The sequence below is a fragment of the Trachurus japonicus genome, chromosome 7 (assembly GCF_045865225.1).
Source record: "Trachurus japonicus isolate A0001 chromosome 7, Traja_1.0".
NCBI lineage: Eukaryota > Metazoa > Chordata > Actinopteri > Carangiformes > Carangidae > Trachurus > Trachurus japonicus.
In genome coordinates this window covers 16,933,369-16,955,889 of record NC_140913.1, presented here as the reverse complement: position 1 = coordinate 16,955,889, position 22,521 = coordinate 16,933,369, and the positions used below count along the sequence as shown (strand labels likewise).

At 40.9% G+C, this 22,521-nt stretch overlaps 1 protein-coding gene across 2 annotated transcripts in view; it reads left to right on the top strand.

The window, feature by feature from the left end:
• LOC146984486 (TOX high mobility group box family member 2-like) overlaps positions 1-22,053 on the top strand; it is a 75,913-nt gene extending 53,860 nt beyond the window's left edge. For both annotated transcript variants that reach the window (XM_085781616.1, XM_085781615.1), the window contains 5 exons: positions 14,018-14,248; positions 16,736-16,816; positions 18,466-18,852; positions 19,332-19,471; positions 20,388-22,053. In XM_085781616.1, the coding sequence (XP_085637742.1) occupies positions 14,018-14,248; positions 16,736-16,816; positions 18,466-18,852; positions 19,332-19,471; positions 20,388-20,430 (882 nt within the window). In that variant the 3' untranslated portion in view covers positions 20,431-22,053. The remainder of the gene's footprint in view (positions 1-14,017; positions 14,249-16,735; positions 16,817-18,465; positions 18,853-19,331; positions 19,472-20,387) is intronic.
• Positions 22,054-22,521: the final 468 nt, after the last annotated feature.

Sequence of the window (22,521 nt, the reverse complement as noted above, 5' to 3'; positions counted from 1 at the left end):
AGAGATTTATGTAACACATTCATGTTTCCCACTTCCACATTTTAGTACTACTCTAGCAGAGCCTGGCTAATAATAGCCACTATTAATATTTCTTGTTGCCTAGCAACCCTAGCAAGTAATAGCTTACTCTGGAAAAATAGATGACCGATAAGGAAGAGGGAGGGGGGGTGGGTGTAGTTGGAGTGGGGGGATTCAATTCATTTATTATCTCCTGGGACAAGAGGAGCTTATTTCTGAGGCTGAGGAATAGGAAAGCAGGCTGTATATTGAGAAATATTTTAAAGCAATTGAAGATGACGCTATTTTCATTTTGGATCCATTAGGGATGTTTCATTTGATGTTTCCCCAACAAAGTCAATTAACCTTAATTTCATACTGATAAAGGTATAATGAGCAGGATTGAATTTATGTCTACTGAATGCTTAAAGAATAGTAAGGGTGGGGAGAGGCTCTCAGTGTAACCAGGGTTGGAAATGAGGAGACAAGCCTTAACCTTTGTTGTATAGTATTGACAAAAGCCTTCCAGTAAGTCCACAGAATTGGAGGAGATAGCTGGAAAACCAAACTGCTAATCGTTCAACAGTCTTCTTACACCATCGCTGAAGAGGCAAATAAAAAGTCGACAGTTACCTTAAGGATACGCTTCTCTTGAATAAAAGCTATCCTTCAGTGCACATATAAACCTCCTACAAGTACAAGCTCAGCTGGAGCAACAGATACGCGTCATCTCAAGGGATGTTGTTGCTGGTTTTTGTACAGCATTTAGCCCAAGGCTAAAGCTCTGTAAACTTCTCCCTGCTTTGGGATCCTCTTTTTCAGCACACATCGATCCTACAGCAAACACAGTTAAATCATTAGGTCTACAGGATTTAGAGCAGTGGATTGACCATCATCATCAGGCTATAGGCTGCATAATTTTGCATTGATTCATCCTCAAGGCTTTTAAGTCTGTAATTTCTCTTTATTAAGAGTTGACAAAATAATAAGGTTGAAATTTCTGACCTGCAGAAAGGCATATGTCTCTGCAAGAGCCCTGTTGTTCCTGTTAAATGTATTCTTTCTGACAAACTGCTCTTTTCCATCTAATTACGACTCCACAGGCTGCCGAAAATTATTAGCTGGTAAATCAAAAAGGTTTGCAGCAGGTGGGAGAACCAGGTGTCAATTGAGTGATAGGAAAATCAAAATTAAGAGCTTGTACATTTAAAGTACATTCAATAAGGGCTGTTTTTTGTGATATTTAGATTTTCAATTCCAGTATTTTGTTCAAGCAAAAGGTAGCGGTTGATCTTTTCTGCTGCTGTCATGTGTTGTTCCTAATAGCCTTAACTGCTAGTTTTGAGCCATCTCTTAGATATTAAATTGTGCCGTGTACAAAGACAGCAGCAGGATCAACATCAGCCCTAAATGACTGAGCTGTCCATCAGAAATGCTCTTAAATTTTCTTAACTCTTCCCAACAATTCTGACCTTCCCTGTCAGCTTCTTTGAATTGAGGCAGAAAGAGCCACGTCTTGGATGACTGGATGCTGTGAAATGCAGCATGCTGTCGTGTGAACGCTCACTGCTGAGGGAGAATCCCTTTCTCAACCTTAGCTGTCAGCATCTCCGCCACCTCGGCACTCGGGGAAGGAATGGCACCCAGGGGTCTCATGTTCAACAAGACCCCTGATCGCTTAGGTCTGGCTGAGGCTACGGCGGAGAGACATGCCAGCAAGAACGGATCTCTTTGAAAAAATAAAGGAGGAGGGATGCTCGACAGCAGACGGTAATGAGGGGTCACGGAGGAGTTTGCAGAACGGCCCAACACGGAGCCTTGAGGGGCACCAGCACGTTTAAATATTGAAACAGAGCACCAGCCCCTGTCTCATTACTGGTGTAATGAGGCTGGTTAGAAAGGAGGAAAGCCTCTGCCGCCAAAAAAAGCAGCTGCCAGTTTTAGCAGTTTGTGTCACACATTCTGTCAGATAACTCTGGATGAGGATTTTATTGAGTTTCAGTTCCACATGTGGTGTTAGATTAATATTTTTTTGGCAGGATGTGTGATGTGTGAATAAGTGGCAATCTTAGATGATTTGCTTATTAGATTGGTTTCTTGTGCACAGAAGAACTCAACAGACCATGCTGCCATAACATTACCTTACACAGTTGTTATTGCTCTCCTGTGCATGTAGCAATTTCTGAGTTAATTTAGCCATGTAGTTTTTTACGTGGTCACCTGGTGCAATTAAATCCAATTCTTACCCTCTATTTATCTCTTTTTTCCTTAGCTATATCCTGAGGAGAGTGCCAGGGTCTTTGGCAGATAGAGTTTTGTTTTTAATTCGGATTGTTTAATGAAGATTACTGCTGCTGAGGTTGATATACAGTAACATGGTGACAGGGTGATTGTGACATGATACATAGGCAATCAGATAATCTGTAAAAGGGAAAATATTAATTTTAGTGATGAAAATATTAATATTTAACTTTGGAAAACATAGCTCACATCGTTACTGCCTGTCTTAAAATATATGAAAGAGAAATGCTGGGTGCATTAGTACAGTTTGCACTGAATGCTCAACCATGGGGCAGTAGAGTGTTTACTGCATTTGAGTGTGTGTGTGTGTGCCTTTATTTCCAGGAACAGTCTTTGTCGGAGTCACTGATTGCTACAAGGTTATGTGAGCTTGACTTAATTTGACTTCATTTAATCTGCAATAGGAAATTTATTTTGCATCACTTGGCATTTAGGACATAGACAGTGAGGGAAAAAAACATAACTACTTTAAAGCAGTGACATAAAAACGGTATTGACAGCTGTGGTTATTGATGGTGCAGGGATAGTTAGATAGAGGCCCAATCAAGCCATTAAAAAGGGCAAAGTACGACTATTGACGTACACTAATCTTTTTTTGTGGAGCACGTTAGTGAAGTGAGAAACACACTTGTACATGAGGAAGCAGAAGTGTGAACATACAGTAAATAGAGAGTGAACAGTAAAATCTGTTGGACTGTGCACACACAGAAATCCACTCAGTGACCTGAGTTGTGCACCTTTTCCATTTGCAGGTCCTGTCCACTGCCTACTATTTAATGACAACCACTCTGACATAAACTTTATCAACAACAAAAGAAAATGTAGTTTGATTTGACTTGACTTGTTCAGTGCAGCTGGATTATTGTGTTTTTTAAAATTGAAACAGCAAGCGTTCCCCCCCTTTTTTTTTGTCGCAGTGAAGGTTTAAGACATATCTCATATGACCCGCTTGCTCGGCTGCGTTTCACAGGGATAGATATGACATCTTGGTGACATTCCCAGATAAATCACTTTTTGTAAGAGTAGAAATGTTTTCTGTTGTGGCTTTTCATTTCACAAAAAGACAGATGCCCCTCAGTGCTACACTCCACAAGAGGGGCGAACAATGTGTCTTGTAGTTGTCAAGAGAAATGACAACGGGATAATTGGTAGGGCACTCCCGTTTCATTTAAACTGAAACAAATAGGCTTCCAACGAGAACAGTGCTTTAAGAAAAAAAAGTAAAGCTTTGTTTTGTGCAGCTTTTTGTGCAGCTTATTATGCAGCGTTCGGAGTGAAATAATGAAGAGGAGTATTAACGGATTGAGCATTAAAAACAAATGCACATTCATTGCAGTTCATGAATATTCATGGGACTAATTCAAATAACCTTAGGCGACTGTTACGACTAATGAATATTTAAAACAGCTTGGTCACAGAGATTTGAACATTGCATTACAGTTGACTTTCTGAGATCATCATGTACAAGGGTAAACAATTAGGAAAGGCAAAAACAGATTTCAGTAGTGATCAAAATACATCTGGAAAACAATATCTCATGTTGTCATATTAGTTACGGGCCATTGGCGAGAACGTGATGACATACAAGAGGACAGCAGGGTGAGGAGTTGGCAATAATCATAACTATTGCTGAAATGATTAGCTGCTTAATCAGTGCATCTGTCATAGGAATAATATAATCAATAGTAATTTCAAAAACATGTCATTTATTATGTGAAAATGTAAAACATTTGCTTGTTCCAGCTTTAGGAATAAGTTTAAATTTGCTGGTATTCATTGTACAACACAAGAGGAGAAGATTTGACTTTGGGGAACGCCAGTGGCTATTTATCACTAATCTATAGCCCAAATTAGTAACTGATTATCTGAAGAAAATAATCTACTCTCATCAATAAAGAAATTCATCTTATGCTGCATCCCTGATCAATTATCAACACTTGTTGTGACTTCAAACCTTTTGGGCTGGCTGGGAAGCCAAAGGGTTGAAGGGCAGGATAAGGAAAGCCGCCACAGCGCAGCGCCTGACAGAGCGGGATTCATCCTCAGACAGAACTGCAGGGTGACCAAACGTGTTTACATTTTGCCACGCTGGTTTTGAAAAAGCCCGGCACCCTCACACGCTGCGAGTAGGAGAATCCCGTACTGCCCGCTTAAAAGGGGGGCCTCGGCTGCCTCCTTTGAGGGATCAGCGTGGTGACTCGTCCTCCTCGCCGCCACCGCAACGCTAATTAGGCCCACCACAAAGCCAGCCTGTGGGGATAATGTCCCATTATTAGAGTCATTTGTTTCAATTAACCGCTCTGTGATTCTACAATAGCACTGCGCAGCCCAGCGCAAAGAAGCCATTACTCTCGCCCAAGGAACCACTGAGGTTTGGGATGAGAGTGTTTGTAAGAAGGTTACGGATACCAGCTCCTGCCAGCGGTGGTGCTGCCAGGCTCAGCGTTCTGCCCCGTCACCAGTCAGCTGTTTCAACAGCGGAGAAAGGGAGAGAGCCAAAAGTCCTCGTTTGTTTTCTATAGTATTAAAGATTGCTACTGACTTGTTGGGATTTCTGCTATACTCTCTGATTTCACCGAGAACTTTGAGAAGATTAGTGTAAGGGTTTGTTGACTTGAGTGTGGACTACTGAGAACAAAACACTGCTCTATTCCCTCTCTACATGCTGAGAGCGCTGTGGTTTAACCGCTGTGTTACTGTACAGCGCTCTCATCATTTTTAGACTGCAGTAAGGTTACTTTCTGAGGCGCACTCTTTCTCCTCAGCTGTTGTACCTTGTCAAGAATAGAGGCAGTTCACTTTCATCACATCAGTGGACTAAGAAAGCAGATTCTTTCAACTTAAGTACCACCCCTCCACCCCCCTCCCCACCTGAGAATTGCAAAATGACAATTAGTCCAGTCCTTTTATGGCCACCAACAAGGCACCCCTGATAATGTTTGTTTGTACTGCTTGTGTCCTTGCATACTGCCTGCTGTTGGTCACAGTTGGAGGCTGAACAAGCCTACTGACTGCAGGTTGCATAAGGCATGAGTATGAGAGATTATGACTGCGATATGTAGCGTGATGTAAGAGGAATAATGTCTTGAAATAAGGTTTGTTTTAATGGTTTTGAGGTCAATTCAGCATAAATGTCAGCGTGAAGCAGGCGAATAATGTCCACAAAAATGAAATTATTTCTTCAAACACCTCTCTGTCCTGTTCTTTTGCCTGAAATTTCTTGTCAATCACAAGCTTCATAGAAAACCACCTCAGTGTTTTTGAACACAAAACAAAGATGCTTATCAACTCCAAATGCTCCCCAACAATATTTCAGAGCACTTTTCAGTCCTTTCAACACTAGATAATGGAAATTTCGATTGATACCAAGAGGTTGCTGCCCTGTGATGCCTCTGTTGCCAGGCTCTCTCATTGGCTTTCTCCCCCCGCTGCGCAGATGTTTACAAAGAGACATCACCAGCTCACATTAAAGGGTTCAAGTTGTCCCCTTGGGCTGTTGCTATGGAAATAACCCTGCTATGGTCGCTCATTCATGTTTGATTAATTGTTTTTTCCTTTCTGTGCTGCTGCCTCTACAAAGACCTCATCATGGGAACATTTCATCTTGAAAACAAATAGTAGAGAAGATGAATATGTCAAAATGTGTTTTATTTAGACACTGAGCTATTCGTTCTTCCTGCTTTGTAGACACTTTGTGGATGTTCTGTGGTGATAAAAGTCTGGGAAATCGTATTAGTGTTGTATTCATGTTGATAAAGCCTTGCCTGTGAAGCCATACAGTCATAAAGACTACTTTTTTCTTCGTTTCCCAGACTCACCTGTACTGAAGATAAGAATTTTGCCTTTTTTCCCTTCTAAATTGCACTGTGTAGTGCTGAGCTACAGCAACCCACTGGGGCCAATTAGGATGCCAGCAGAGCCAGGAAGTGCAGAGCAGATGCTTTTGCCACTATTTATTAAAATCCAATCTGTGGGGGCCCCTCCAACAGCTCGTTAAACTACCGTTAATCTAATTAGCTCTCACTTGCCACTGTTTTCACCACATTACCAAATACAAGGGCCTCGAGTTTGCAATTTAGGCTGATTAAGGAGGTCCAGTGCTGTTAGGCAAAGCTTGTAGGGAGGAGCTCCTCAGAGCTGTCAGTCATTTTCCACAGTCAAATAAATCATGCAGCTTAGTTCAGCTATGGCTGTGGGCTTGAGTTTGAATTAAAATATCTGCAATGGGAATATTGGTTGAAATAAAATCCACATTGCAAGCTCAGTACTGCAGTGGTGCATGTCTGAAAGCACAAAATACTCCACATCATAAAGACTGTGTGTATTTATAATGGCATGGTACCAAACCTGGATACAAATTCCATAATGGGTTCTTTATGGATCAGGTCGGTACAATTCTCGCTGATGTCCTTTCATGTCTCTTAGATCACGGCCATGAATCGGCACTTCCGGTTCATTATTGTTTGGGCCGGGCTGTATTTTTATTTGATGAGTGCTGCTCTCTGGGCGCGTGCCTGGTTCTACTCAGAGATCTGTGCAGCGGCTTTGACATGCAGTCTCGCTCATTGCTTACAGATGGGCAGTCTGACATGAAGCTGTAATAGCTTCCAGATGAGGAGGGGCTCGGTATATATTTTAAGACATATTTCAATCCATCAAGTTTTCATGGTGAATGATGAGAAGAGGGGGGGGGGGGGTGTAAAATAATTAATAGGTAGTATAAGATATTATGGATTTATAGGAACTTGGCTGAAGTTGACAATCACACATTGTATAATATTCAAACAGGATATAAGAAACTATTTTAACAAGCGTCTTGTATTTTGGATTCCATTTATGGTAGCAACAGGCAGTCTTTCTGTAGAGAGGGCTGAATCATTTAGATCTCAAACAGCTTTGTTTACATTCTCATCCTGCCTGCCAACTTTCTGTAAGGCAACAATCCTGACAGCATTACATACAGGTGCACTTTGAAATGCTAGCTGAAACTGATATCTAAATAATGACTGAATACATGTAATAAAAAACAAAATGTAAGCCTACATGATCCCTTCCCCAATTATAGTAACTTAACAAGAACTTACTTCTTTTCTGCTTCAAAACCATCTGACGAGCAGAAAAGACTGACATCATTTTGTAATGCAGTTTAAATACATAATGATGCCTGGAAAAACTAGAGATTCCTCATTCATCATACACTTCTGTGCTGCATGCGTCTTTACAAGTTGCAGGTAACAACCAGATGGATGATTCGGTTGATAAACATGTTACATTTTGAAACCTGCTGACTTTGTAGCCACTCATGAAAGACGAGTGCAACGATAACTTCGTCTTTGGATATTTTTGGGGCACTACACAACCTTCAGGAACCCGCTTTTTCCTTAAGGCTGCAAATTACAGCTGGTGGTGAAAATTGCAGAAAAATTATATATGGCATCTTGAAATTACATTATTCTCACTGCTGCTACTCCAACCATGGACATTTATCTATTTATAAACCCACAAAGGCTTACAGTCTGTAACAGCTGCACTAAGCTCTGCTTCTTTCCAATATGCTGGTGTGTAGAGGCTGGTGATTGTACTGTTGAGGAGATCTCTTCCATTGTAGCACATAAATATATATATTTTACAAATATCAATCACATTGTGAGATACGATGTACATGTGTATATGTATTTGTATCTGTATATGTTTCGTTCACATGTTTTAGATGTGAAAATGGTGAGCTTGAGTTTTAGCCTCCTTCAGCCATTGTTTTGGTTATTTCAGTCCCCAGCTTTACTACTGTATATTGGTTCCCTCTACCTGTTTTTATCAGTGTTATTTTCAGACAGAGCAGACAGCTAAGACGGTCTAAAAGCCCAATGTGCACCTCCTGCTCAGTGCCAAACAGAAGCCACATAAAGTTAGCCACAAAGCTAAAAGGAAAGTCAACATTGGAGTTCAACACATCATGATGGTGACAAATCAGCACCAAATTTGACATATATTTGACATACATATGTCAGTCTGGTGATTACATCTCGCCTCTGCTGCACCCAAGTGGACAAAAAATCAATCGCTCAGAGTTCCTGAAGGTTTTGGGACGATGACTAGAACACATTCTTCCTCCCATCAAGTTTAAGTTAATGCTACAATCACACAGTCATTTTGACTCCTTTACTTGGGTGACATCAGTCGTGCTGCTAAATGTTGATGCTCTTTAAAGCAATTAATCGAGAGGCATGAGGGAACAAAGGAAATTAAATGTGCTTTTAGCAGAAGACACACCAGCAAAACGTGACAATATGTTGCTGTGCTGATGGCATGGATGGATGGATGGATGGATATTGCATTGCAAACTTCTAACTTTTAACTTTTAAACTTTTAAATTCCTTCCAAAACATTAGATCCGGTTATGATTTGAATGTCGTTTACCGCTGTTGTCTCTGCCGGCCCCGCCCAAGTTTACCATCCTTCTCTCATCCACTAAAATGACATCCGGTTTGCCGTCTGCCTGATTCCATGTGAATGCAGCGTTAAAGTTCCACTCAGCAAAAGTTACATTGTGTGTTTGGATCCAGGCATATCTCATAAGCTTCATTCCTGCCTAACAAAAAGATTATTTTTACAAGTTTAGTCTTAAAATAATAACATAGCACAACAGTCCTAAGAAAAACAATGCTGAATGTGCTCTCATCATAGAAAAATCTACTTGCTAAATCTGTATTAGATATTAGATTGATGTAGTTGAACCACTGTTTGTAAAGAACCTCATTTATAGTGCTTGTATTTTAGCTCATTCTTTAGGCGAGTACACATTCACACAACATTTTCCAGCAAGAAATGGCAAGTGGAAATGGGTTTGCTATGTATTCTCTGTTGATGCTTACACACTAACACAACAAAGCTGTGTAATAACTGAGAGCTAGTGCTGTGTGTGTGTGTTTCATTTTACAGTTGTTTGGTTTGAAATCCATGTAACAATGTGTATAGACTTTGGAGGTGGGTGGCATTCAGATTTGATGTAGTGCTGCGTTCAGTATCTGCATCATGCTTTGGTGTAATGACCATCACTGTAAAGAGAAAGTGTATCTGTGTATCACCTCGGAGTACTTTGTTTGTTTTTATGGTCTTTTGAAATCGATGCACCATGCAGCACTCACCACTTTGCTGCTCACTGTATATGAGGATGGTGATGATGATGATGATGATGATGATGATGTATATATTCACAGGGCTATGATTGAACGAACGCTTCCACATAGTGCCATACTATTACTGGTCTCTACGTCCCTGCATCTCTCTACATCGCTCCCACCAAAAATGCCCCCTACCCCACCCCAACCTCTCTCTCTCTTACTCTCACTCTCTCACATTTTTTGCTCTCCTTACATCAACTTTCTCTCTCTCTCTCTCTTTTCTCTGCATCTCCCTCTCTCCACTCCTCTCTCACCCTCTTCTCTCATCCCCTCCTATTTCTCCCTTTTCTGCTGTTTTGATAGTGACGCAGTTATCAGGCTGTCAATTCTAATCTTGTCTTGCCAGTGCAGTGCCGTCCATTCAGAATTACAGCTGTACCCCCCACTCACCCACCCCTCTCTCTCTCTTTCTATGTCCCTCTCTCTCTCCCTGACAACAGAAATGCTGATGAGATGAACAAGCTAAGGCTGACACTACAGTTCAGTCTTCTGCTAGTTAACCAGAGAACTGCGTACAAAATGTATTTAGGCTCCATTGCTCTGTACAGGATATGTTGGTCATACATAGCGACACTCATGGGATACTTTCAGCTTATAGTCTTGAGAAATAGAAATATAAGTTACATTTTGCTTTATAAATATGCACCATGACCTCTTTCTTGCATCCAGAAATCAGTGTTTAGTCTCATTATGGCTAAAGTAAGTAAAGCTCAAACCCTCAAGTACAGGATCTTGTCTCTTAAGTCCTTGTGTTTTGATAAAACTGCATGTTTTTGTGAATGGAAAAACATTGCAGTATTATTTTCATCATAGCAAATATCAGGTATTGCATTAACATTAGTTTTGAAGTTTCTCCAACAGTCCGTCAAGCATGTGACAGTTTGTGTGGTGTTAGTTATCCATCTAGGACAGTGACCCAGAGCAGACCTCTGCACCACCGCAGTTTATATTACTGTAGTGACACACTATCTCCCTTATCATCTGACACTCAATATTATAACTGTTGTAGTGAATATTAATCAGGCAATGGGCTTTGTTATGTAGTGAACTAGGCTGAGTTTTTGGCTGATTCTAGCTTGACCCCCCCCCCCCCCCCTCCTCCTCTCAGTGCACAGGGATAGGAATTTTAAATTGACAGAAAATTGCAATAAGACAACAGCGCTGCAGGACAGCTGAGAGATGTCCAACAGTCCAAAATACAAATGGTAAACATCAGGATCCAATGTCAGCGCATCATAGCGAAAGAGCTACTTTACAGACTTACCATTTTGCATTGACAGTCACACAGGGAGAAATCTATCGTAGAAGAGGACAAGATACCAATCTCTCCACTGACAGTATCAGAAAATAGACCAGAATGTAGTGCAGCCACAAGACACTGTGTTATGAATAAGGGATGTGAATCTTTCTCTTTTTCTCATACCGACAACAACAGCTGTCATAATCATTACTGCTCTATGTACCTGCATGAGAGAACCAAGAAGAATAGGCGTGATATTGTACAGTGGATGATGCATGGTGGGTATTTTGTTTAGCCACTATCAATAATTTGTAAAGCCAGCAAGTAAAACCACACTGATGAAAATGTGTGTGATAAAGAGGAAGAAACAAAAGCAACCACTGTTTTCAACATTGGAGTAGTTTCATACACAAGAACCAAAACGTGAGCAAACTGGTCAAATACTGTAAAATTAAAAAAAAAAAAAAAAAGACAACAAAAGAGATTTTGTAACAAGATAATTTGTTATTTAAATGCAACAAAAGTTAAAAGTGAATTATTGATTATTACTATAAATGTGTAGTTTCTGCAGTGAAAGTTATGCCTATGTTTCCTGTACTTCTGAGTGGTCTGCTTCTTGAAATAAACTGTTTTTCTCTGAATAGATGACCGGGATATGATATAAGTAACAACTACAGTTTTTTGTCATTTCTAGCCAAAACTAAATCATTGATCTTACAGAGTGCCAAATGGTGCTTGGCAAGATTTTATTAGATATGAATAAGAGACATTATCGTCCTAAAATAAGACATTGTGGCTTCTTTGATTTTTTTTCCCCCTCTGCGGTTAAGTTAACAACACCACAGGTTTCTTTTTCTGAAGGTGTTCTGTGAAATACTGGAAATCCAAAATAGATGTAGATGAAAGAGACAGACAGAAAATGAGAATAAATAATTAAATCCTGGATTGATTATGTGTCTAAGGTAGGATTTTTTTTTTCCTGTAGAATTGGTAGTGAGGGAAAATTACACAGTGAGCGGAGTTGTGTTTTATTATTGTTCCCTCTTTTGAGATATGTTGAGCCATCTTCATCTTCTTTTCACTCTTTCAGTTTCATTGATATTTTATCTTCCTCTGTCAGCCTTCCTCTGTATAAGTTCAGGAACATGATTCTCGCACAATATGAGTGGAAAATACAGAAAGAAATGAAAAATATGCCCCTTGTTCTCCTGGTTGATTGCATGCTGCTGCGAGCTGTTGTGTGTCATCACTCTTTCGTCTGTATGAATACATGTGAATTTTCCTGGAGATTATTTAGCCTTCTTTTTTTTCTATTTTGTCATTCCATTAGCTCTACCTTCAGTTTATTCTATTTTCACTTCAAAGGCTTGGGTGGAACAGATGTCGTTTCAAATGCCTGTCTTCTGCCTCATTGCCTAAAAGTGAAGGATGATTATTTTTTAATGAAACCAGGCGTACTCACATACACAAAAAATGAATATTACCTGTAAGCTGTGAAATAGACAAGCAATACTTTCACATCAGCCTGAATGGGAACATCCATTCATTTCCGCACACCACAAAAGGCATTTTGAAGTTTTTTCTTTAGCTGCCAAATGTGCTCCTGGACCTTGAATTTTGATTAGTTAATTTCATGCTGTGTGGAATACAGTGTTGTTTGGCAAATGCTTAGCTGAAACAATGCAATTTTCAAAGGCAGTCATTTCCTGTTCTCCAATTGACAGTTGAAGGGGGGAAAACATGTCTGTTTCTTAATCCTGTGATAAGTATGCATTAGATGGATGTGAACGTCTTTAAATGTCCTCAAGTTGCTTTTTGATACTCGCGCAGGGACAAATCTTTTTCATGGTTTGTTCTCCCTCCTGCTGAGTTTTAACACTGAAACCGAGGATCAGTGGATTATGAAAGAGAACATTCAAAGCTGTTTAAAATTTTCCAAATATGCAACCTGATGAAACAGGAACTTGACCTTGAAGATGGACTTTCTTTGCCAAAAAGAAAAAAGAAAGAGGTTAGAGGTTGATTCTTACTTCACTCAAAGCCCATAACAACATTTAGTTAACTCCGTAACTCCTCCACCATAAACAAGCCACAGAAAAATCCTCCATTTCACATAACGCCAGTGTATATCATTACATATTCAGGTTGTCATTATCTCTTCTATTATATGGATGGAAATTGAATTGTTTTTTCCTGCCTTTATAGCAACCAAGGAATCAGGTTAACTGTTGTTCCACTGATACTAATGGCAACCACAAGCCGTCACTTCTTCCTCACCGTCCTCCCTCAGCTGCACCTCTTACCTCTCTTTCTTCTTATCTCTCTCTCCCTCTCTCTCTCTCTCTCTCTCTCTTTCTCTCTCTCCCTCTCTCTCCCTCTCTCGCTCACTCCCCACTCCCTTCCTCTCCCTCTTCCCCCTGTGCTTGATGTGTTCTCTCTTCAGCAAAGAAGGCAATTTCCATATAGAATCACAACCAGGATCAGGTGACCTGGATTTGACTCCCCGTCAAAGCCCTGCACGGAAAATGAAAATGTATTCATGTGTATTGGATTGCGTACATGGCAGAGATGTGAGCAGTGTTAGCCTCCTGAAAATGTAGTGAGGTTGCAATGTGTTGTTGTTGTTGATGTTGTTGACAAACCAACTGAGCACACCCTATGAAAAATATAGATTTAATCCTTTTTTCGTCTTCTCAGAAGGTGGAATTGAATTCTTTGTGAGCTACATGAAAGAGACTAAATAAAGACTTAAAGAAAAACACAGGAAAAAATAGGACCGATGTGAAAGCAAGTGAAACTGCTACACGGAGATTTTACTGTAATTAGCGCAGGACTCTTTACCTCCTAACCCATGTTTGGCCAGTTTCTCCTGAACCACACCTCCCTACCCCCTGACTGACGTTCTGTTAGTCTTCATTCACCCATGTCTGTAAATTGATCTGTTTTCTCTTCTCAGAACAAGCTGTGGCTGCTCTTCGCAGAACTCTGCTGCTCTCACTCTCTCTCCACCGTTCTTTGAATGTTCTGTTTGCCTATTTTATTGATGTTGAGCATCACATGCGCAGTGGTTAATTCTCAATGTTTTTTGTTTTCTATTATACAGTATATTTTACATGTTAACCTAAAAAATTCAGAGTATTTTATCCATCCAGTGTATATGTGCGTGTAAATGCACAGCATACTGAAGGACTCTTCAGGCTTCTTTCTGTTGTATCTGCAGCAAAATTCATCAACTGATGTATGACCAGCGATGTCTTTCTCTTTCTCATCTTCTCCATCTCTCTCTCTCTGCCTCCAGATAAGCAGTGAGAAGCGGCCCTCAGCAGAAATGATGAAGCCCAAACCCAAACCTCAAAAGAAGAAGAAGAAGAAGGACCCCAACGAGCCACAGAAGCCCGTGTCAGCCTACGCGCTCTTCTTCAGAGACACCCAGGCGGCCATCAAGGGCCAAAACCCCAACGCCACCTTCGGGGATGTCTCCAAGATTGTGGCCTCCATGTGGGACAGCCTAGGAGAGGAGCAGAAGCAGGTACAAAATATACCAGTGGGGAAGATGTGAAACAAAAAGACAGAAGCTCACAGGAGGAGATACAGCGAAAAATGTTGCCGAATGGAGAAAAAAAATGGTTGAATGTTCACAAATATAGAACTGTGTGTAAATCTTTACATATACATCCAGGCAGTATTTGCCTCACACAATGAAACAAGTGCACATGCACCTACACGAACAGCTCTTCGACACAAATACACCCGCCCATACAGTTCAGTCACATTTTGTTCCCACCAGTAGATGGCACCTGTGCTGCAGCAGGCAAACAGCCTTTCACTGGCATTATGTGCTGTGTAATTACCAGAACATTGCTGTGAGATACAGCTCACCTTAATGAGCTAGTTCTTCTCTTTCTAAAGATAATCCATCCGTTTATCCCCACTCCCCTGACTCTCATTAAAATGATTTTCTTTCTAAATTTAATTCTAGCTAAAGGAAGGAGGGAAAGGGTGGGGGAGTATTCAGTGCAACAATGGCTGTAAAACACTCTGAGACTAACAAAGTTGGACGTAATACAGGCAAGGAATGGTCAATATGGGAAAAATATAAACACACCTGGGGAGATTTCAGGAGTCGAGGACTGATTTGTTATGCAGTGGGTAAATACACTCTTACCCTTGTGCGGCTAGAGCAAACAATCAGACGCACAAACCCTGGCTGTTGCTCTACTTATTTCCAACTCACAAAATCGCAAAATGAGGGCATCTCCTTAGTTCTTCTTGGTGCTGCAGTGTGTCCATCAAAACCAAAAAATAGAAATAAAAAAAAGGTTTTCTAAAAATGTAGCAGAAAAAGTGAAAGTCATTTGATTTGTCAAAACAAAACTCCCACAATTCTCCAGGCCTAGTTACAGTCCACACCTCCTGTGTCCCTCCAGCCTCCATAGATGATGCCTCCACACCATGCATCTTCATTGGCCTTCTGACAAGTAGAGATGTGTGAAGTTCTCATTTCCACTCTCTTTATTTATATCTCTCGCCCGCTATTTTGATCCTGCCTAGAATACAGAATTAGTGACCCCCCCTCTCCTCCCTCCTCCTCACTATCATCTTGTCCTTGGATTTGGCTGAAGGGCATCTTGGCTATCCAGGAAATACAGTCCATTGTTTTTGTTGCTATTTAATGTCATCTCCAGCTCTGTGGCGATAGTTAAGAGATGCCAATGATGACAGACTTACAGTATAGGAGGTCATGGTGTTTTGCCTTATGGGTATTCAGCACTAAGAAAAATCACACTGTTCTCACACTATTAGCACCTCTGTTGTGATAACTAAGGTTTACTGCTACATAAGTGACAATCTTTTTTCCCATATGGTTTAAAAGCACAAAGGCATAATTCCAAATACAAAATTGATATATCTTTCAAACTCCATTCGTTTTGCACCTTTCATGCAGGTTAGTGCAGTTTAAAGTGGTTCTTCTTGTGGAGTTTCAGTGTTGAAGCATGTACATAAAGCACATACGAGCACTTGTAATTGAAGCTCAGTGCCTTTTTGAAATAGGTATATAGCACCAAACTTTCACATAAAACAAGCAAAAGCACTGACAAGCCACAAACCTTGTTTAGTCTTTGAAAAGCAGTTTCTTTATTTCAATTCAAATTTTTCAACTTTTATAAGTGTTTTATTTCTATTAAGTGTTATGCTTCTTTTTTTGTTTTTGGGTGGAAAATAGTTCACAGAACAAATGGTACTGATTGATCCATACCAATGCACACATCAGCACTAGTATTAAAAAAAAATGCATAAATACATGATTTTACTTTTTGATTTGCATAATAGACACGATCGTGCCTATAGCATAGGCGCTCTGCCACATCCTACACACTCACATTTGTATATGTACCTTATAGACTAAAAATACCTGCGTGCAAACACGCACAGTCAAATATCTGTATGCAATCATAAACCCACATTCTTTCGCATAAGTCAAACACAGCAGCAGCCGTTACTGTAGTTGTCTGATATAAGAAGTTTATACGTACATCCCTGCAAAAAAAAATGGAGACAGTTTCAAACAAAACTCATACATCGGCAGGGAGCACATCCTAATGTGCCAAATGACAACAACCATTCTGGTGTAACACTAATGTCAGTATGCTGATAGGAGTGTTATTGTGGAGCTAAAGGGAGATGGGGGGTGGGCAGTTCCAGTTCATTTCTCTAGGTGGATTGGAATGGAAATGATGTGTTGCTACAACAGAGGGAGACACATTGAGATGAGTGAGTATTAGTGCTGTGATGAGGAAATAGAGGTGTTCTGTACCATTGGCTCTGATGGAAAGGGAAACATTAAGGACATGTGTATATGGATGCACATGTGTGTGGATGTGTTTAAGAAAGTGTTGGAGTGAGATTAGAAAAAAATGCATATTGAGAGATTTGTGTCTGCACATTTATGAGCATGTCAACCTCTCCTCTCACCCAGAGCGTCTTGTTTTGATTTTCTTTTCTTTTTTCTTCACAGGCCTACAAGAGGAAAACCGAGGCAGCTAAGAAAGAGTACCTGAAAGCCTTGGCCGCGTACCGAGCCAGTCTGGTTTCCAAGGTAACGCTTATGACACACAGGCCCTTGCTAAGACTGATGAGAGATTGGATGGAAAATCCCTGCTAATGGGCTGGGTGGGGCTTCCTCGGGACTTGGTGATGTTCATGGTGGCGGTGGTAGTGGCCATATTTGGAACAATAATACCTGATTTCCATAGAGTGTAGATGTTGGGGGTTGGGGACTGTAGTTGGTATGGTGATAGAGTGTTGGGGGAGGGGTCAGCCAATCAGCGCAGACAAGCATATGGCCATAACATCTATGCTAGAGATTGAGGGATATGTGTGCTGCACATGTTATCAGGACTGAGTCTGTTTTGTGTACCTTTTAGAAAATAGAAAGAACAGGAAATGCATCTTACATCAACAGACACCTGTGTCATCACACAATAAATCACCAATTTCCTCCGCCTCATCTACAACAGAGAGTACATCCAAATCAGACAATCATCGGCTTTGCTGCTGTTTCCACCGCTGACACCTTCCTGCTAATTCAGATCCATGACATCCTTTTTTTACCCGGTGAATGATTGTGTCTTGTACACACCCAACATAGTAGCACAGAGAATACAGAAAGGCAAGAAGGAGGGCTGTGGATTGCATTGTTTAGTGCCGTCTTACATTAACAACACACAATGTAGTGTGGGGAAGATTCCTTTTGTCATTCCATTTGTTCTGCAGGCAAACAGCCTCATTTCTCTGCCTGAGGTCCTGCATACGTGTGTGAGTGTGAGAGTGTGTGTGTGCGTGTGTGTGTCCCTCTGCTTTTTCCATCTATCTGTCAAGGTGTCTATTGATCATTACCTCGGCTCCAGCTCTATTCATACAAATGGGCTCCATTACCTTCTAATCAACACTGATGGCTGGAGATGAGCAATCTGACAGTTCATCATAGAAGCCTAGAGAGGGTGGGGCAGGGTGGAGTTGGAGGTGGGGTATTTCATTGGTGCTGCACCTGTTAAGAGTGATATCATCCAGAATGACAAAAGTCAACTTTGCTTGATTTCGGCGTTTTCCTTTAAAGCACTGCAGTCCCGTTTCAACCTCAAGCCTGTCTCCCCGTCTGTCAGCCTGTCTATCTGTGTGTGTGAGTATGAAGTGGTGCCAAATGAATACTGAGAGCTGTCAGGCCACGGATAGACAGAAAATTAAATATAGAGAGTCTCATTACACAGTGGGCATCAATATGCTGCAAAAGATTTGCTGTTGGGATCTTTGAGTGTCAACTGTCCTGTTAAAATAACATTGGACCAGAATTTGGACAGATTGAACCACTAGAAAGGTTTAAATGTTTTAAAAAGAAATGGGGAAACAGGAAGCTTGTTTTTGTCACTCTTCTCATCTAACAATCAGCAAGAAAAAGGTGATTGAGTGAGGGAAGTAGTTTTCTGAACGTCCCCATAACTTCCAGCCATGTAATGAGGCTCAGGTTGACAAATGACACAGAGATTGTATGACAAAGGGCTGAGGTCTTGTCTTAACTGTAATGGATGCTGCTATTTCAATGATGAGAGGGGAAATGTCTTCTGATCAGAGCTTGATGAATGATGATAAATGGGCTGTTGTGATGTTTTGATGGTTTCAGGTTGCAGATTACATGTCATTAATAGAGAGCTTGTTGTCTTATTAAAATGATGCATTTTTCATCCACAGACATACAATGACCCTGAACCAAAAAGTGCCCAGCAGACCAGCCAGCCCTCCCACATGCTTCCCCCTAAGCAGCCCCTGTACAGTGTGCCCCCCCAGCCCTCCTCACCCTACCCGGGCTTCCCCCTGTCGGACCTCCAGAGCTACGCTGGGCCGCCCCGTCACACCCTGGCCCAGACCCTCAGCCAATCCCAGATGCTGCCGCCCAGCATGAGTGCCTCTCCCCCAGCTCCCTTCCAGATTAGCCCGCCTCTGCACCCCCATGCCCAGCTCTCCCTGCACCAGAGCTCCCTGCTCAACCAGCCAATCCGCATGCAGCAGTCGCAGCCAATCATCTCACACCAAATGGGGCTCCAGGCACCTCTGCATTCCCCTCCTCTCAGCCAACAGGTCAGTCTAACTACTGTTAAAGTCTATGAAATGTAGAAACAAGAGCTTTGGAGAAATGATCACCTTTAATTGCTTGCTTAATTTCCACATGGGAGAAATCTCAAATTACTCTTATAGATATATTGTTAGAAAAGGCCTCATTGTAACATATAATAGAAAAACAAAAATACTTTACCTTTTTAAATCTCTTAATGTCAAACCAGCTATTTTCTCCCCTCCCTCTGAGACAGCAGTGTCTCCAGTCCAAGAGAAGGGTGTCATGTCATCATGAGAAGTGTCATCTTGAGATCCACTTTAACCAAGCAATGAGAGTAAATGGAGAGAGAAAAAAGTGTTATCCGTGTTCTCCACTCTCAGTAGCAACTGATAAAGACCACTGACGGCATTTTGGCCCGTATCATGGCCCAGCGAACTATAATGGCTGGCCATTGTAAAACTACCTCAGTGTAACCTCTTCTCCTCTCTCATCTCCTCTGCAGGGATTCTCCCACATTCAGGCTGATTACCAGAACAGTGTCGGGAGCTCACAGTCCCCAGGGGCCCCTAACCCAGTGCACGGCCAGAACCCTGACTGGGACAGCGAGTACTGCAACAGGGACTGTGGACCCAACCACTGCGGGTGAGCTCAACACATTAATCACTGTATTGTGTTATGGTTGGCAGTGGATGATGTGTGATAGAACACAACAAGAGGAAATTAACCATGGAAACACGCTGAAAACGACATGCGTTCTGGGGCATGTCATTATTGAGTAGTTGTCTGACAGTTTCTTATTTTCTAAATGAGCTGCCCTGAACCACTTCACTCTCACACTCTTACACTCAGACTGTATTAATCATAAACTGTGATTTCCCTGCGAAAGAAAAGCATCTCCTTGAAATTGAAATGAGTAATGCAGCGGTAGAACAATGCTATTACCGAGCTCGGAAAAAGTGTGACATCCAATTAAGTTTCTCTGTGTTGTGTCTAGCGCACATTGCCTTATTGAATCAAGTTATTCAAGCAGGTACAAGAGGAACATTGTTTAGTCTCACACCTGAAACGCGGTGTTGCTATTCAAGACGCAGCAGAGCTGAAAGTTAGTATCTTCTCTATTTAGAGCTGATTCATCTGTACGTCAAATAGGATCATGCCTGGGTCAAATCATGTTTGACGCTCTTTGAAGTAGACTGAGTCTTTGCTTAAGCCCTCTCCCTCAATGTCAGATAATTGTAGTTTGGTGTTTTTGAGGGTAGTGAATTGTTTCCAGTGTGCCAGGAAAGATAACTGGAGAGCAGACTTTGTATTTGACATTTCAAGTACCAAGTGATCTGCAAATTCTGACTTTTGTATTTGTCGTAGAGCTTGCTGATTCATGTTGTCTGATGGCAGCTGTACTGTTTGTTTTGGAGCCAGGCCATCTTTGAAAAAAAGATTTCATTGTCTCCCTGGGATTTCATGCTGAAACATAGAAAAAAGTTTATTTGGCATAACGGGGTGTTCACTTGTTTCCATACATTCAAACATGCATTAATACATGTTTCTCCTTCTTCAGCAGTGGCATGGGAGCCCGGGACAAGCCTCTCTACCTCACTTGAAGTTGAAAGACCTCCAAATGTCAGACTCCAGGGAGCTTTCCAACATAACAACAATGTCATTGATGTATCTGCTTCAACATCATTTTTGTTTTTCTTTTTTTTCTGATGGATTTTGAAAATCCCAAAGACTGCTACAGTAACTTCACCTATTTGCCAAGCACTTAGATCGGCCAGAAGCTTGAGGCACTTCTCTTGCTTTTTTTTTTCCTTATCAGTGAACTTTCCATTTTTTTGCGGGGGCAGTGAGCTTTAAGCTCATGCCAACATACTGGAAATGAAGACCAAAAGAAAATGTCTTCTCATCTTGTTTTGAATTTTTTAAAGATGCTTTTTCCCCCTCTTCACTCCATTACTCTGTTTGCCATGGACTGCCCTCATTGGGGAGACGAAATGCTCTAAGCATACTCAAAGTGTAGGGGTCTTGGGTAGAAAAGCTATTGCAGGAAACTAGAATATAGTCACCTCAGCAGGGGTGGATATACTTCAGGACAGACTGGAGCACCCTGACTGAGTAAAAGCAAAGTTAAATTTTAATGAAGATAGTCAAGAACACATAAGACATTTGTAAATCATCCTTGCCCATAGTAAAGGACTCCCTCATTTCCTTTATTTGTCACAGAGTGATTGTAAATATCACCAGAATGGATCCCTCTTGTGTGTATTTAGCTGCAGTCCCTTGCTGTCATTTTTTTTTCTTTTGGTTAAACATCCTTTTTCTTTGGTTTTGTGATTTTTGTGCAGGCGGATTCAGTGAGGGAATACACACACTAAAACTTGTGTTGAAACTGTGTTCACTGGTCTCGTTTCTCTTCGGTCGAGAGAGAAATGCAAAGACTGAAAAATGCTCCATTTCCTCCTTAAAGTGGTGGAGCTCTGATAGAGAGTGTCACTCTCTACACATGGCCTCAGGACGTTACAAAACTGTAGAGGTCAAAGATTGAAACCTCTCCTTTTAGCTCCGCCTCCTCCTGGTCAATAAGGACCACCCCTCCCCACCTCTAACCCCACCCACCATCCCTTAGTCCTCACACCACTTGTACAGGTGAATAAAAAAAAAAGTTGCTAAATGTGAAATGTTACTAAAGAGAAAAAAAAACATAACAGTGGGTTTTAAAGTTTTTGACTAGTTTTATTAGGTGTTTTAGAATTGTGTTGAACTCATCTTTATCATTTTTTGTGAAGAAAAAAATCTTAAAATATTTTGTTTTTTCACTGTAGCAGGATTTGCGTTTCAGAGGAACGGTGATGGGGGTAGATATTATAATTTTTTTGTGTATAAACCTGCCAAATGTACTTCTTTAATTTGTAAAGCCAGTGATAAGAGAACCCATTTTGTTTTTTGAATATCATGTTTTACAATATGGTCATTCTATTTAATTTGGTTGCAGGTTTCACATCTATTTATGAATGATATGAAGTAACATTTTGGCTTAATTTCATCAGGGTGCATTATTATTATTATTATTATTATTATTATTATTATTGCTCAAACATGATTATTAGAATAATAAATATTTTTTCAGAAATTGTTGTTGGTGCAATACCAGTGTACCAGCATTAGATTCATTTTGTGTCACAGATACTTCTTTTGTTTTCTTTTGTCTGTAATAAAATGTTTAAAGTGGAGAAGTAGACGTGCACGTCTCGACTTATTTGGATCGTGTGGCTGTGGTTTACATTACTGAGTCTCAACACATTCATTAGTAATTTGATGCGTAGCACCTGATAGCTGCAGGAGCCTACAAACACAGCTTTGCATTCCTCCTGCATGTGTCGGAGGTTAATTAGGAGAATTATCTTTGATGTTGCAGAAGTTAATGTGACTGTGGTCACATTGCTCATTAGGTTAGAAGTTTAGGCTTCCTGCTGTACCCCCACTCAGTGAACTTTAACCTTTTAACAGATTTTTTTCTTTTTATTTCTGTTTTTTATATATTTTTGGTTCATCAAAACATGATTAATATAGTAAATCGAGCAATATTTTTCCGCCTGCTGGCCGTGTTTTTTGGCAGTGGTGATGATGAAACTGGGTTGATGCAGCAGTACAGTCTTTCAGAGAACTACCTGAGGAGAAAAAGAGGACTGCCTTTT